This window comes from Ambystoma mexicanum, chromosome 3p, assembly GCF_040938575.1.
Source record: "Ambystoma mexicanum isolate Mex_15411 chromosome 3p, UKY_AmexF1_1, whole genome shotgun sequence".
Lineage (NCBI taxonomy): Eukaryota > Metazoa > Chordata > Amphibia > Caudata > Ambystomatidae > Ambystoma > Ambystoma mexicanum.
This window is the reverse complement of record NC_090925.1, coordinates 888,386,565-888,403,132: the sequence shown is the minus strand read 5'-3', so window position 1 is coordinate 888,403,132 and position 16,568 is coordinate 888,386,565. Positions and strand designations below refer to the sequence as shown.

Genomic DNA, 16,568 nt, shown 5'->3' with positions numbered 1-16,568 from the left:
TAACCAGAGCATGCTGTAGCCCTTCCTTCAATCGACCTTGGGACTACAAAAATGACCCTGAACCAGAGCTTGGTGAAACCCACTACACTCATGAATACCTGCATTTTGAGCCATCCCATGCTTTGCTGCGACCTCACCAGAGTGCTGGACATTTGTAACAATGAGAATCCGACCACAATATTCTGTCTTCTTCTGTGCTCCTGTAAAAGGCGCCAAATTCACAGAACCGCATCCAGCGTGAGGAAAACCTTGCCTAGAGCCTTCTCTGTTGACCCCTTCTGCAAAGTGCCTTCCAAGGTCCTGTTTTCAGTCACCATGACAAGGAATCCACTGACCGGTTTTTGGCTGTAGATCCTGAAGTCCTCCTGCTGCAAAATCTTCCTCAATGCTGAGGTACTGTTAGCTTGGGTATGTACTTGCCTTAAGTCTCTTGTGATTCCTGGGTAGTTGTGGGGTGTTTTCTTGATTGGGAGGCCTCTCGTCCATTGCACCCAGTCCCACTACTCGAATCCTGCTATGGTGTCTGCTGTGAATCCCCTGGACCCCCTTCTAACTCTAGAAGTAAAATCCTCACCTGTTGGCCCAGTCTTCCTGAGGAATGCTGACTTTTGCTACTTAAGAACCTATCCTGACACTGTCTGTTGGACACTAGATCCTAGTGGCCCCCCTTCTGCCACTGAGCACACTCATGCTCCAAGAATAAGGCCTTTTGCCTAGAAAAGAGAATACTTGTTTAAGTTACTTACTTGTAAAAGAGTTGTTTGGTAACTAACTCTGAGAGTGAACAGTTATAAAACGTTGTTACCTACCTTGAATGTGTGATGCACTATTCTCAAAAGTATGTTTAACATATTTCTTTCCTTAGAAACCATTTTGCCATTCTAACAGAAACTAGATGCAAGGGTATATTACTTGCCTATGATTTGGTTGTGCCTCTTCCCAAAAGTAATGCAGTGGGTTTCACCAGATTATTCCTATTGGGATAATTGTATGAGTATTCACCAACTGGGTCTTGCTTCCCCTGACTTGCTGTTAGCCTGTCCAGAAAAGTCTGAATTAGGTCTTACCTGGAGTAACTTTGAGTCATTCAGTAAAGTGCAACATTGGGTTTTGCTTTCCCTGTGCTGTTTTAGACAGACACAAAAAGAGTCTTGGGTTTATACCTGCCCCAAGTTGCTGATGGCTCCTTGAAAAGGTATATGGGTTTTACTTAGCTTGAGGTAGCTGTGTGTTATCACAAACTTAGTTATAGGTTTTTACAATACCAAGAATAAGTGTTCCACTATTCACAAAACGTATACTGTCCAGTTGACTGATTATGTGATTTGTTACTGAGTGTGGTGGTACAACTGGTAGTGTCTACTACCCTTGAATTACTTAATGTAATCTGAAAGTAACCATTGGTTTTTAATCCTCAAGAATAGGTGTGACCTATACTGAATGTGTATGAAAGGGCTGACTTCCCTAGAACTACTTTTAGGTGTTCCAAATAATAATATAGATTTTACTGCCGGCATATCCGCCCGAGTGGCGTGTGTTTCTGACTATCTGGAGGTGCGCTTCACGAACGAAGCATTTATTTTTGATTGCAGCCCATTCCGAGCCCAGCAGCACTGCGAGCCGAGCTCTTGCTGCTCCCCTGCTTCCTGGAGGAGGCGGGGCCTATCGCGCACACGTGCGCGATCACGTGACTGGATCCCAGCATTTACTGCCGGCATATCCACCCTTGTGGCGTTAAGCCCTGGAGGCTGTAAGGGCTGGAGTCGCTGTTCTGCTGTTCGGCTGTGAGCGGTGAGTGGTCTGAATAAGGTTTATGCTTTGGTCTATGTACCTTCAAGCATAGTGTTGTGTTTTTATAATTGTGTTTACATATAAGGTGTGATAGTACTTATTAACCCCTAGATTTATCTGGGCCAGTCTGTACTTAAATAAATCCTTTATTTTTACAATACATAGTGTTTCTTTGGACCATATCTATACAATGTCATTTGTACTGGTTGTACAGCCCTCTCTCCCTCCTAATATAAGCCTGGCTGCTCTATCTACGCTACCCTGAACTCGGGTGGTACAGCCTTCTACTAAGAGTGGAGTCTTGTACTGCCTCAGTTGAATGGTTTTACTAAGCACATAGTTGGACTTCAGAAAAACTGTCCTAACAGTAAGCAACATCTAAAACTGTGCCCACCTCTGGATGGCGGTCAAGGCAAAGGATGGGACTCTACACATATATAAACCACAGACTTAATAGGTAATATATGCCGTTATTATGTCTATTGCAATAAATTACCTTTTGTTAATCTTGCTCGCCTGTTTTACTTCACAAAATGATTCTCATCAGGAGATCTTCTTTGACTATGGAGTGCCTTGGGCAGCAACGTTTTGTAATGGCAGTACTATGTTGTGTAAGGAACTCATGGTGACAACAGTAAAGACAGATGCTGTGGAGAATTTTCATTTTAGTGTTTAATTCCTCCCACCTTAGAGACCCCCAGCTCTTTTGCTTGAGTTTAGGACTTTTTCATTTTAACCATGGAGTGAGCGAGACCTTTTTTATCACTCTCTCGTGTGTGTTGACCTGATTTGGATATTGTGTTTTAACTGTTTTTGGAGTCTGACAAACTCCATAGGCATCTACTTTTTGTATGGTGACGCACAGCACCTTCAGTGCAGTGTCCCAGAGGAATCCTGTAGATTTCCCATAAGGTTTGACTACCTTTTATTTTGTGTGAACTACTGTTCCCAAGAATAGTAAAGTGAAGTTGACTTTACTTACCTTTTTCTCTTTGTAGGTCCAGCACACCCCATGTAATGAAGAGTGCTGGAGGGGGGTTACGTAGTAGCCCCTTTTCCCTATTTTTCATGTAACATTTTTATGTTTCCCTCAGTACTTTAATTGGCTGGTGGCAAATGTTTAATTTTCCTACCATTGTGCTTTTCTACCGCAGACTGAACCCTCAGCTGCAATACAGCACCCATGGGTGACCATTTCATCAAAATTGCCCGGTCTTCTTTTTGCGCCATTTTGTGTTTGTGAGGTCGGTCTTCGGCTCTGAGCCAGTTGAGTCCTTTGTTCATTTTGCCTTTGGCGTGCTTCAGCCCTGAAGCCCGTCTCTGGCTCCAGTGTGTCTGGAAAGGCAGGATGTGAGGGAGGTTCCCGACACTCCCCTGCCCTTTGTCTCTAGGAGTGCCTGAATGCAATCGGTCCTGATTAGCTGGCCACCCTGCTGTGTGATTGACAGCCTAGGCTGTGCATGAATGGGAAAAACCTTCTTAAAAGGCAAGGGTTTTGGGACTAGAGGCAGAGTAAAACATTGGGAGAAATACCAGATGAAGAAACCGTGAACAAAGCTTGCTGCATCCTCCTGGACCTTTGAATTGCCTGGTGATGTCCTGCTGCTGTGCTGAAACTCCTTTTTCAATTCGACAGAAGCTCCGGAAGGGACGACTTCTCCCCTTGGGTTGGTGGGACCAACTAAGTCAGACGAACTCCACTGGACCATCTTCCCCGACTGACTGTACTTCTTAGGTGCTGCAAGAACCGAGTGCCAGTGGTCGAGAAACCCATAGTCTACTGCAACATCTGAAATCCGTCTAGAAGCTCCAGGAGTCTCCGAAGGACTCTCCAGAAGCAGGACGACCAGAGCTCAAGTCCCCTCACCAGAGTGCAGGACCCAAGGAGTGAAGGAAGCTGAACCAGTATCTGAGATCCGCGACGGTGCTGTTTGCTAAGCGCTGAAACCTCAAAGTGCTGCTGAACCGCAAAGAGCCTGTAGTTACTGACGATCTGCCAAGTACCGCTGCAGGAGCGCTCCAGACGGTCCTCCCTCTTGTCCCTGCGACTGAGGCTCAGGAACACTGGGTCTGCACCACTGTAGCAAGACATAATCCAGCTGAACCACTCTTCTTCAAACCAGAGGTACTGTTTAGACTTGTGGTACTTATCTCAGTGTCTTATCTTTACTTTTCTCAGTTCGGAATTGCAGTGGCTTACCTTTTTGAGAGTTGATTCCAACTCTCTCGTCACAGGCTTAACAGCTTGTGATCCTACAAGTGATTTTTGTTTTTAACAAACTCTCTAACTTTATGCAAGACTTTGATTCTAAGAAGTGCCTCTGCTCCATAGACTGTTTCAAATTGACTTTGGCTGTCCTGGCTCCCTGCAGACTATTCTAGCCCATCGACTTTGATATCGTTTGTCCCTAATAGGTGGTAACTTGTACTAGACTGTTACTGCTGGGAAAGGCTGGTCTAGATTTCATTGGACGATTTATTTGTTCTCACATATACTGAGAACCTGTTTAGCCTTTTCCTCCTTAAAACCTTCCCTTTCTGTAACCTTAGAATCTGCAAAGTAAATAAATGCCATTACTGTCCTTGTGATTGAAGTCACCTCAGGGTGTAGGAATTGTGTAAGAAACATAGCTAAAGATCATCCACTAACTTGCTCTGATTCTGAAAAGTAATTTTAAAGTGTATTTACATTGTTACATGGATTACCTTTTAACAAACGCTTATTTAAAACTTGATAAATAATTGTTTATGACTGAAACCTTAGTGTAAGTGTTACTTGGTGAGTGTACGGATTTCATTTGTAGAGCTCTACAGCTCACATTTACCCCTCTTGAGATAGGCCTAGCTGCTCAGTCACACTACCAACTTGTTTAGTACAGACCTATACCAAAAGGTGGTACCTAATACCAAGCAGATAAATGTTGTAGTCTCACACAGTGTGACTGCACTAATTCTTACCCAACAACATACAAAAGTGAATATGATTCAAGGGTGTTTATTTTAACAGTGTGCAGGTTGGAAAAACGCCCAATATAACTTAACTCTAAGATCGGAGCAACCTTCGACCATCAAATGAAAAATAAGGCAATCCTTGTGGAGTCGTTATCAAAGTAAAAGGACCTATACTACAAAACCTATTGCCAGTCCTTACAACTAATATAGAAAGAGTGTGGGATAAGATGTACAATAAACAAAAGAAGTGTTCACAAATGATAAGTCGGGATGTGCTAGAAAGGGGTCTCCCTTCCCCCTGTTTGAGTGCGGGATAAGGTCACACTTCAAAGCACAGCACACGCTCCAGCTTTCCCCAGCACAAGCTGACCGTTCTGTTTTCATGTATCGGACTCTTCGATGGTTGAGCCTCTTGGCACAAAAGTCTTTCCTTCGAGGACCTGATGTATCGTACTACAACTGAAAGTTCTTTTCAAACGATCATTAGGGTGATAGTGGTTCACCCCTGGGTCCCCCTCTTTCAGGCGCAGACCACTCTTGGTTTTTTTTCAGCCTCCTGCAGTCAGGTTCATTATGGCTCTTGTTCACTCGTTTTCTCCTTTTTATATTCTCCAGTGTTTGGGTGACGACTTTTCACCCAAGGATCCCCCTCGGCTGATCTCAGACCCCTTCTTGACTGTTTGCCTCCCTCTTTTGGGTTCACTATGGCGCTCGCGATTCTTAGCCTCCTTCAGTCGGGCTCACGTTGGCTCTTGTTCACTGGGTCCCTCTTCTGGGCGCAGACCCCTCCTTGATTCTCACCTCCCTCAGTATGGTTCACTACGGCGTCTCACAACACCACTTGGTTCTGTAGTATTCACAGACCTTAATGTATTTTTAAACAACACTCTGTGGACAGTTCACCGTCCTCCCTCAGTAGGGTTCACTACGGCCAATCGCACAGTTCCTTCTTCCTTCTCTCTGCTTTACTGGTCAAAGACTTTCGACTGTACAGAGGATTTTTCAAGGCCCTTGCAAGATTGTATGCAGTACCCTTTGGGTGCACTACAACAACCCTGACCTCCTGGCAATAGGAACCCAACCTTTGGTATAAGTCTGCACTACACAGGTTAGTAGCGTGTTGAGCAGCCAGGCTTATCTCAAGAGGGGTCCATGTGAGCTGTAGGGGAGTTGCACAGAGATGCCCAGTGACAAGTATTCAAACTCTTACACACAAGGTCTCTTGATTAAACAATTATTAATTTATTTAACAGTCAGAGTAAACCACCTTCAGAAGGGGGCAATATAATAGCAACACACAAATACACTTCAAAAAGCACACTATTAACCTTTTAACTGCCATGGGTTTTCCCCCAAAGTGCCAAGGCCTTTTTGGTGATTTCGGTATTTCACCGCTCAAAACCTTCTAACATTTTCTCCTTAATTAACCCCTTAAGTGCCAAGGACTAGCTATCTCGTCCTTGGCACTGTGGAGGTAATCCCAAGGACGAGATATCTCGTCCTTGGCACTTTTAATATTTCTAAACCAGTAAGTACTCTTTTGGGATGGCACCCACACTTCCTACACCCTCAGGTGACGTTAGTAACTAGGATGCTGTGGACATTAATATACTTCTGTTGGCATTTTGAATCACACTTAAGCAAGAGCTTATTATGACACAACAAGAGATCTCACAAATATTCTCAAAGCAGGTAATTACTTTTTGTAAACCCCCCCAATGTAAAGTTAGTTAACCCCTTCCTGAAAGGAAGACCAAACACACCAATAGAAGAAGTGTCATTCACGGAGCCAGGCTAAGCCAAAGTCAATTGAGTAAAGGTCTAGGTGAAGCTGAAGCACTTCTCAGAGGTAGGTAAAAGTCTTGTACAATGTTTTAGAATTCTTTGTAGCAAATAAGAATTCAAAGCAGGGCCACAAGCTGTTTAGGCTTGTGAAGTAAAGAAGCTGTCAGCAACTCTACAGAGCAACCACAACAGGTCTCACCAACAGAGAACAAGTGTAGTTACACAACAAGAGGCATGTTCTCTTAGACTGTACAGTACCTTTAGGTTGAAGAAAAGTGCAGCAGAGGACTCCTGTTCCTGTGCAGCTCTGCAGATCCTGGTATTTCTGGGCCTCAGTCGTGGGGATAAGATGGACTTGTGGGGACTCCTGCCCTGCAATGGGACAGTCACCGAACGCAACCGGCAATCTTCAAACAAGTTGCACTTCAGTGTTTCAGCTCCTCGCATCTACCGTGAACAGCACTACCGTGGTTCCTGGCTGTCGAGATGGACTTTCCTTGCATCTGGGTTCCAGCACTCTTTTGAGATGACTTGGGCTCGGTCAGTCCAGCTTCATGGGAGTCCGGTGGATCTTCCTGGAGCTCTTGGCCAGTTTAAAAGCAACGCACACGATCTGGTGTTCCTCTCCCTGGCTATTTGGTTCCAGCAGCAACTACAGTGGAATTTCAACCAGCTCCGGAAGGATGTCCAGGTGGCTTAGTTTGGAGTTGATTGGTCCCACCAACTCAAAGGGAGAAGTCTTCCTTGCAGGGACTTCTCTGTCGATACAAATTTGGAGTTTCAGCATAGCAGCAGGGCTTCACCGGGCAAACCAACAGTCCAGGAGCTGCAGCAGGCGTCCAAGTTCTTCTTTGGTTGCTTCGTCCAGCGGTTGACTCTGCCTTCCAAGCCAAAAAGCCTCGCCTTTTGTATGCAGGTTTCTCCCATTCATTCCAGCCCAGCTGTCACTCACCCAGCAGGGTGGCTGTCTTTGTCGGACAGCCAGCCGGCCAATCACTTAAGAGTACATTCTTGACTCCTAGGAGAGTAAGCATAGGGAGTTTCAGGCACCTCCCCTTGCTTCCTGCCCCCGCCAGACACCCTGGAGCCAGAGCTGGGCGTCACTCGTGAATCCCGCCAAAGGCAAAGCGAACAAAGGGACCAAACCTGTTTTGGTGCGCAGAGTAAATCTCAAGAAGGACCTTGCCAAGAAGAAATGTCGAAAAAAGACTGGGCCATTTTGACAAAAATGGCACCCTTGGGTGTTTTACTGCAGCTGCGACTGCAGCCCGCGGTAAAAGCACACCACGGTAGTTAAAAAGTAAACCACTGCCACCAGCCATTCATTGAGTTAAGGGTAACATAAAATTGTTACATGAGAAGCTAGACAAAGGGGATAATAAGTAACCCCTCTACCACCCTATTGTAAGATAGTGTGTGCTGGGTCTAGAAAGTTACAATAGTAAGTAAAGTCAATTTCACTTTACTGCTCTAGGAAACAGTAGTTTATCTAAGAGAAGGTATGTAAACCTTTGGTAAATCTGGAAGATTTCCCTGTGGCACTGCCCTGAAGGTGCTGTGTGACACAATGCAAAAGATGATGCCTATGACAGAGTTAAAAATCACATTAAAATACATGAGAGAGTGGGGGAAAAAGGGGCTCGCTCTCTCCAGGTAAAATAAATCAAGTCCTCAAAATCCAGCAAAGTTGCTGGGGGTCTCTAAGGTAGAGAGGAATTGGCACATCTCTGAGAATTCTCCCTAACAATCAGTAGTTCCAAAAGTGTGGGATTCACCAGTGTCTCTCGGGTGAGCACCCATGTGGTGCTGGTCCCCTCTGCAACTAGTTTTCCCTTAACGTTAAATGTTCACTTTGCAACTTTCATTCAGCACAGTTCGGTTTCTTATCGGCTTTCCCCTCGACTCACCGACTGTGATGAACTGCTTGGCTTCTTTGGCATCCGGAGTCAAGGACAGTACCACAGTAGCATGTGTCTGTCCTGCATATCTGCCTAGGCAGGCTCTGTGTACCGTAGACATCTGCCGCTACACACGTTAGTCATTGTCCGCGGTCTTGCAGTTCCTTGCAATGAGGTTCCGGGGGTCTGGATCGGAAAGGGCAAGGTCGCTTCTCTCCTTGTTGTCCCTTTGGTGTTCGCCGCTGTTCTCCTCCTCCTCCTTGATTTGCTGTGCTGGATTTGCTGTCTCGTTGTGTGGTCCGCCTTGCTCGTAGTGTGCTCTCGTGCTCCAGCTTTTATCCCTGTGGGGAAGGGAAAGGGCCGTCAGGTGTGCGTGGTTTTGGTCAATTGCTTGACCCTCGTATTGGGACATGTAAGGTAAACTGCTCTGGTGTTAGTCCATTGTCTTTCGTGGTGTGTGAAAGTTTTTGTGATGGAAAAAGTCGTGGGGGGCAGTGTTTCTGAATGTCCTACATGGTAGGATGGGTAAAAGGTGTCAAAAAGGGGATACTGTGTCTCACCCGTCGGTGTCCCACTCCCCGAGGACCACCCCCAGCCCCCCAATCCAAGTGATCCTGCCTCACTGGTCACCCCAAGGAACTGGATCCAATAGCGATGGCCGTGTCCTGGCCCATGAATGACGGGTCCCCAGGGACTAGGTAGGGGGGACACCTTCAGGTTTCTCACAGTAAACTCTACTTTTATAGCCCGATTTATGACATCCTGAATTGCTTTTTTCATGGCGCTCCGATGAGCTTTTTGATTCCCTCTCATTCTGAGTAAATGATATTGTTTTAATTGCCTTTAGTCAAGACTGGTTACTTTAAGAACTGTTAAATTTCAATCTTGTACAACATTTACCATATGTTGAATCAGAACATTTTTAGAACACATTGGCTTTGACGTTTTTCAATAAGCTAGAGTTTGTAGCAATTTATTTTCAAATGCGTGAGGTAGATCAGTTTGATCAACAAAGAGTGGATGTAATGTTTCTGGTCCTGGTCCTTCCTATCTTAAAAATGAACAGAGGGTTCAGCTGCCCCTTCGCTAGAATGGGCAACAGTGCATAGGTGTCAAATGAAGCCATCACTTTAAGGCTGCCAAACTGTCATCCTCTATTGCACAATTAACATAGTGCTTTATGGCCGTGAAAGCAGTCTAAATACAACTTTATTAGTATTCTTTTAACTGTAAAAAAAGGAAATGGTAAAGCCAGATAATCTGTGGTTTCAGATCAATGTTACACGTGTAATGAATTGGATTGCTATGTGCATAAATTAACAAATTCACAATCCAACATATAGGATTAGTTAGGCTTATGAATTTAAAATTTAAAAAAATTCCTATGATGGAAAAGTAGGATTGCATGTAAATAACTTATATGCGGACCATTGCAGGTTTACCGCTGTATTTGAGGATTTCCTGAACTTCACGTTGAGAGAAAAAAGGGGGTGTATGAGCAATGTATGCGATGGCTGAATTATTTTTCAATGTATATGGGGTTATGCTGTCACCACAAGTTAGGAGACTTTATTGGAAAAGCATACTCTGTGAGATAGATAACCTGCCCTGTTTTCATTGTGATAGAATTGTGGTTGTCTACCAAATGGACTACTCAAACCTATGCTTTTCTTGCAGTGTTGGGCATCTAGCAGGGTGCTTAGTTCGAGCACTGCACGAAAGGCAGTCGGAACTGCAAATTGATCATCGAGATATGCTTTGTGTGCAAATTGCAGGACTTTGCCATGACCTAGGTAAGAATTGCTATCAATTGTATTTCTGAACTGGTTCCTTCTAAATTATTTCCTGATATCTAATAGTAAAATAATATGTGAAAAGGAAATAAAAACCTTTTGACTTCACCCAGGTTTCTCCAGGATGTAACTGCAGCATATGCCTTGATCGCATCTGACAGGAGTGATGGGGCATCATATTTTATTTAAAAAATTCAAGTTCTACTGGGTTGCAACTTGAATAGAGTTAGGTGTGTGTGTGTGTGTGTGTGTGTGTGTGTGTGAGTTTGTGTTACTATCCTTGTGGGGACTTGGGTGTGTAAACATGCACACGCTGTGGGGACTTGATTTCACTGTGGGGACCTAAACCCAAGTCCCCACATGGTAATGCCTTCCAAATGACTTAAAACAACTTAAAAGACATCTGTGCCAATTTTTAGAACTTTTTAAAAAATGGCTTTGTGGGGACCTGTGTTTATTTTGGTGTGTTGATTTTTTACTCAGCTCTGCCCCCGCAGGGTGGGTGTGGTATTGCAGTCATCAACACACGGACAGGAATTTAAACACACTTGATAAATCAGATGCCCTACATGCTTAGGCAGCAGACAGCAGATTCATGGGAACCATTTATACACAAATACAATTATGTTTTAAATGGCCTGAACTCTGCATTTAAATGTAAAATAATGAAATTAAGCTGTTTTTTGTGTATTTTGTATGTTTCAGAATTGGATATAATTGATATGCAATGTAAATCTTCCCTCATTGATTGCACAACACACTTCTAGATTCATTTCAAGCATTGACTACTTTTGTAATAAACGAATCACAATATGACTTACTTTACTTTCTTATTTTTCTGTGATTTTGTTGAAGTCCCCATAGGGGTGGTGTGTGATGAAATTGAATTCTACACTGTCAAGACAACACATTATGTGCACGGATGTCATCTTGTCTATAGTCTGATATGTGAATTAATTGAATGTTGGCATCACATTTTGTCTGATTATTCAAAAAATATTCACAAAGTTGATGTTTAATTGATACTCATTTGGTTTCCTTACAAGTTGATCTCTAAGGGAAAAAAGTGGCAGTAATGGAATTAGCGCCACTTTGATCAATCTGCTGATATAAGGGTTATTGAAAATGGACACTAATTCCTCTGGTGAAATTAACCCAGAAGAAATGAGCGCTGGAGGAATAAGTAATGAAAACCAGTGATGATTCCCCCGGGGCTAAATCCTCCAGTGGAATTAGAGCTGGAAATAAAAATGCTAATTCCATCCTATCTTCAGGTAAAAATACCGAACGAAACACTGCCAAAAATAGTGGCCAATTCAACCAAAAATACCCAAATGGTGAAGGAAAATGCATTCAGGTGATGCAAATGAAGCCACAGATGCACCCAATTGGCCATACAAGGGTATGTGAATACGAATAGTATGTAATGATGCTGAAGTCCCAATAGAGCTGATATGATGGTACTGAGTCCACCAAAAGGATGGTGTGTGGTCATGTTGAGGTCTCCGTTGGGATGTTGTTTGATGACATAGAGGTCCTCACAGGGATGGTGTGTCATTGTATAGAAGGCCATATAAGAATAGTGTGTATTTATGCTCAAGGTCCCATAGAAATGGAATGCAATGATATTGAATCCTCCAACTGAAAGGTGTGTGCTGATGTTGAGGTCCCCACAGGGTTGATATGTGATGATATTGAAGTCCTCACATGGATGGTGTGCGCTGATGGTGAGGTCCCCAAAGGTATGATATGTGATGATATTGAAGTCCTCACATGGATGGTGTGTGCTGATGGTGAGGTCCCCACAGGGATGATATGTGATGATATTGGAGTCCTCACATAGATGGTGTGGGCTGATGGTGAGGTCCCCACAGGCATGATATGTGATGATATTTAAGTCCTCAAATGGACAGTGTGTGCTGATGTTGAGTTCCCCACAGGGTTGATATGTGATGATATTGAAGTCCTCACATGGATGGTGTGTGCTGATGGTGAGGTCCCCACAGGGATGATATGTGATGATATTGAAGTCCTCACATGGATGGTGTGTGTTGATGTTGAGGTACCCACAGGGTTGATATGTGGTGATATTGAAGTCCTCACGTGGATGGTGTGTGCTGATGGTGAGGTCCCCACAGGGATGATATGTGATGATATTTAAGTCCTCAAATGGGTGGTGTGTGCTGATGTTGAGGTCCCCACAGGGTTGATATGTGATGATATTGAAGTCCTCACATGGATGGTGTGTGATGATGTTGAAGTCTCCTTAATGAAGATGTATTATGATATTAAACATTTTGTATGTGGACTCTTTGACATTAAATGCCTTACAGATATGTAATGCTTCAAGGAAGTAAAAGAGAGGTTTTGTGAAGATGTTGAAATCATTTAAGAAAGTATTTATAGGCCTGAGTGTGTTTTATGTTAACATGAACTCATGTAATGGTAATGTTACATCATGCTCTGCTTAGTACATGGCCAAATCAGAAATTGAACGAAATCTCACCTGACAATGGGGGTGATTACGAGTTGGGCAGTATTCTGTCTGTAAATCCACTGGACGTACCGTTGCCACCACTTAGTTTGGCAGATTTACAGGTGGATTACACGTGGTGGTGGCGGAGTATGATCCCTTTTTTTCATTGGACTCTATGTGGCATTTTTGGCAGAATTACTGCCTAAGGGAGCAAGGGCTAAAGGTCAGTATGAACAAGTGCCAGTTTTGCTGGACAAGCAGCAAATACAGCGGAAACATCATCTCTGCAGACATCATTTCTGTAGATCCCGCAAAGACGGAAGCCTTCCTCCCCTGGTCAAGACCTCAGAACTTGAAGGAGTTACAGAGTTTCCTTTCTTTAACAGCTACTGGAGATTTGTTGTGGGATATGCCAACATCGTGCAACCGCTTGTGGACCTCATCAAAGGATACCTGCCTAACTAAAGGAGCGGCAGGACTATGCAGACCATTTACACCATCCACATGAGCCCTTTGATGATAGGTGGACCGACTAATGCCAGGAGGCATTCAAGGAGCTGAGGCAGATCCTCACTACTTGAGCTCCTCGAATACTCAAACCAATTCTGGGCTACACAGATCCTCAGTTGCCTTGCATCTTGCACATTGATGCAAGTCTTCCACCTGGTGATTGTGTGTTGATCCACAGCCTGGAAAAAGAGTGGACAGAACAAGCTGAGTAACAAGTGGGAGTCTCAACCATTCAACATTGAGCATCAATTAGTAGTGCTGCCTGTCTACTGACTATGGGCATGAGGACAGCCAAGAAACATCAAGACCTTGAAATGGAACCATCTGCTCCAAGTCCAGGATGAGTTTGAGCTGACACTGGCAGTGAGAGAAGAAGACGTGAACCCGACTCTGAGAGTGTTCTTTCGAGACTAATCCTGATCCCATTGCTCCTGGTAAATTGGATGTGGCAGGTTACCCTTACCCATTCCTCCACTGGAATATAGGGAGCCTGACTTGGTACAGGGTTGATCGCTGGGTCAGGAATAAACCCTAGATGAGGCCCCGGCTGATCTTCATCCTGCAACCAGGGAGAGCACGACTGTCATGAAACTAACATAGGATTCACCGGGGGTCCAATGTGACTTTCCCATTGCCTGATCCTAAGTTTTCCATTCTTTCTTCTTTAGTGCAGGTGCCTGCTAGTTCAGGGATACTTTGGCAGGGCGCAGGGCATGAGAGGGGGTTGGGGGGTAACAGGAGAGAGACACGGGGCATGAGCGAGGGGTGGGGGGCAACAGCAGGGAGACACAGGGCATGACCGGGGGTGCGGGGCAACAGGAGAGAGACATAGGGCATGAGCAGGGGGTGGGGGGGTAACAGGAGAGAGACACGGGGCATGAGTGGGGGGTTGGGGGTAACAGGAGAGAGACACGGGGCATGAGAGGGGAGTGAGGGGTAACAGGAGAGAGACACGGAGCATGAGCGGGGGGTGGGGGGCAACAGGAGAGAGACACGGGGCATGAGAGGGGGGTGGGGGTAACAGGAGAGAGACACGTGGCATGAGCGGGGGGTGGGGGTAACATCAGGGAGACACAGGGCATGACCGGGGATGGGGGGCAACAGGAGAGAGATACGGGGCATGAGAGGGGGGTGGGGGTAACAGGAGAGAGACACGTGGCATGAGCGGGGGGTGGGGGTAACATCAGGGAGACACGGGGCATGACCGGGGGTGGGGGGCAACAGGAGAGAGATACGGGGCATGAGAGGGGGTGGGGGTAACAGGAGAGAGACACGGGGCATGAGCGGGGTGTGGGGGTAACATGAGAGAGACATGGGGCATGAGCTGGGGGTGGGGGGGCAAAATCAGGGAGACACGGGGCATGAGCGGGGGGTGGGGGGAACACGAGGGAGACACGGGGCATGAGAGGGGGGTGGGGGTAACAGGAGAGAGACACAGGGCATGAGCGGGGGTTGGGGGCAAGAGCAGGGAGACACGGGGCATGACTGGGGGGTGGGGGGCAACAGAAGGGAGACACGGGGCATGACTCGGGGGTGGGGGGCAACAGGAGAGAGACGGGGCATGAGAGGGGGCTGGGGGGGTAACAGGAGAGACATGGGGCATGAGCGGGGGTTGGGGGCAACAGCAGGGAGACACGGGGCATGACCGGGGTGTGAGGGGCAACAGGTGAGAGACACAGGGCATGGGAGGGGGTGGGGGTAACAGGAGAGAGACACGGAGCATGAGTGGGGGGTAACAGGAGAGAGACACGGAGCATGAGCGGGGGTGGGGGGTAACAGGAGACAGACACGGGGCATGAGTGGGATGGAGGCAACAGCAGGGAGACACGGGGCATGAGCGGGGGGAAAACGAGGGAGACACGGGGCATGAGAGGGGGGTGGGGGTAACAGAAGAGAGACACGGGACATGAGTGGGGGGCAATGGGAGGGAGACGCAGGGCTTGACGGGGGTTGGGGGGCAACAGGAGAGAGACACGGGGCAAGAGAGGGGGGTGGGGGGCAAACAGGAGAGAGACACAGGGCATGAGCGGGAGTGGGGGGCAACATGAGAGAGACACGGGTCATGAGCGGGGGGTGGGGGGTAACAGCAGGGAGACACAGGGCTTGAGCGGAGGATGGGGGAACACGAGGGAGACACGGGGCATGAGAGAGGGGTGGGGGGTAACAGGAGAGAGACACGGGGCATGAGCGGGGTGGGGGGCAAGAGCAGAGAGACACGGGGCATGAGCGGGGGGTGGGGGGTAACAGGAGAGACATGAGGCATAAGCGAGGGGTGGGGGAACAGGAGAGAGACACGGGGCATGAACGGGGGGTGGGGGGCAACAGCAGGGAGACACGGGGCATGACCAGGGTGGTGGGGGGCAACAGGAGAGAGACACGGGGCATGAGAGGGAGGTGGGGGTAACAGGAGAGAGACACGGGGCATGAGAGGGGGGTGGTGGGGTAACAGGAGAGAGACACAGGGCATGAGCGGGGGTGGGGGGCAACAGCAGGGAGACACGGGGCATGAGCAGAGGGTGGGGGGCAACAGCAGGGAGACACGGGGCATGAGCGGGGGGTGGGGGGAACACGAGGGAGACACGGGGCATGAGCGGGGGGTCGGGGTTAACAGGAGAGAGACACGGGGCATGACTGGGGGGTGGGGGGTAACAGGAGAGAGACATGGGGCATGAGAGGGGGTGGGGGGTAACAGGAGAGAGACACGGGGCATGAGCGGGGGGTAGGGGTAAGAGGAGAGAGACTCGGGGCATGAGCGGGGGGTGGGGGGCAAGAGCAGGGAGACACGGGGCATGACCGGGGGTGGGGGTCAACAGGAGAGAGACACGGGGCATGAGAGGGGGGTGGGGGTAACAGGAGAGAGAAAAGGGGCATGAGCGAGGGTGGGGGGCAACATGAGAGAGACACAGGGCATGAGCGGGGGTGGGGGGCAACAGCAGGGAGACACGGGGCACGAGCGGGGGTGGGGGGAACACGAGGGAGACACGGGGCATGAGAGGGGGTGGGAGGTAACAGGAGAGAGACACGGGGCATGAGCGGGGGGTTGGGGGCAACAGCAGGGAGACATGGGGCATGACTGGGGGGTGTGGGGCAACAGGAGAGAGACACGGGGCACGAGCGGGGGGTGGGGAGTAACAGGAGAGACATGAGGCATAAGCGAGGGGTGGGGGAACAGGAGAGAGACACGGGGCATGAGCGGGGTGTTGGGGTAACAGCAGGGAGACACGGGGCATGACCAGGGTGGTGGGGGGCAACAGGAGAGAGACACGGGGCATGAGCGGGGGTGGGGGGCAACAGCAGGGAGACACGGGGCATGAGCAGAGGGTGGGGGGCAACAGCAGGGAGATACGGGGCATGAGCGGGGGG

The 16,568-nt window shown here is 47.7% G+C and overlaps 1 protein-coding gene across 1 annotated transcript in view; it reads left to right on the top strand.

Moving 5' to 3' along the window:
* Positions 1–16,568, top strand: part of SAMHD1 (SAM and HD domain containing deoxynucleoside triphosphate triphosphohydrolase 1) — a 697,568-nt gene that overhangs the window by 142,451 nt on the left and 538,549 nt on the right. Inside the window, exon 5 of the mRNA XM_069652117.1 lies at positions 10,104–10,219. Coding sequence (XP_069508218.1) covers positions 10,104–10,219 — 116 coding nt within the window. The remainder of the gene's footprint in view (positions 1–10,103; positions 10,220–16,568) is intronic.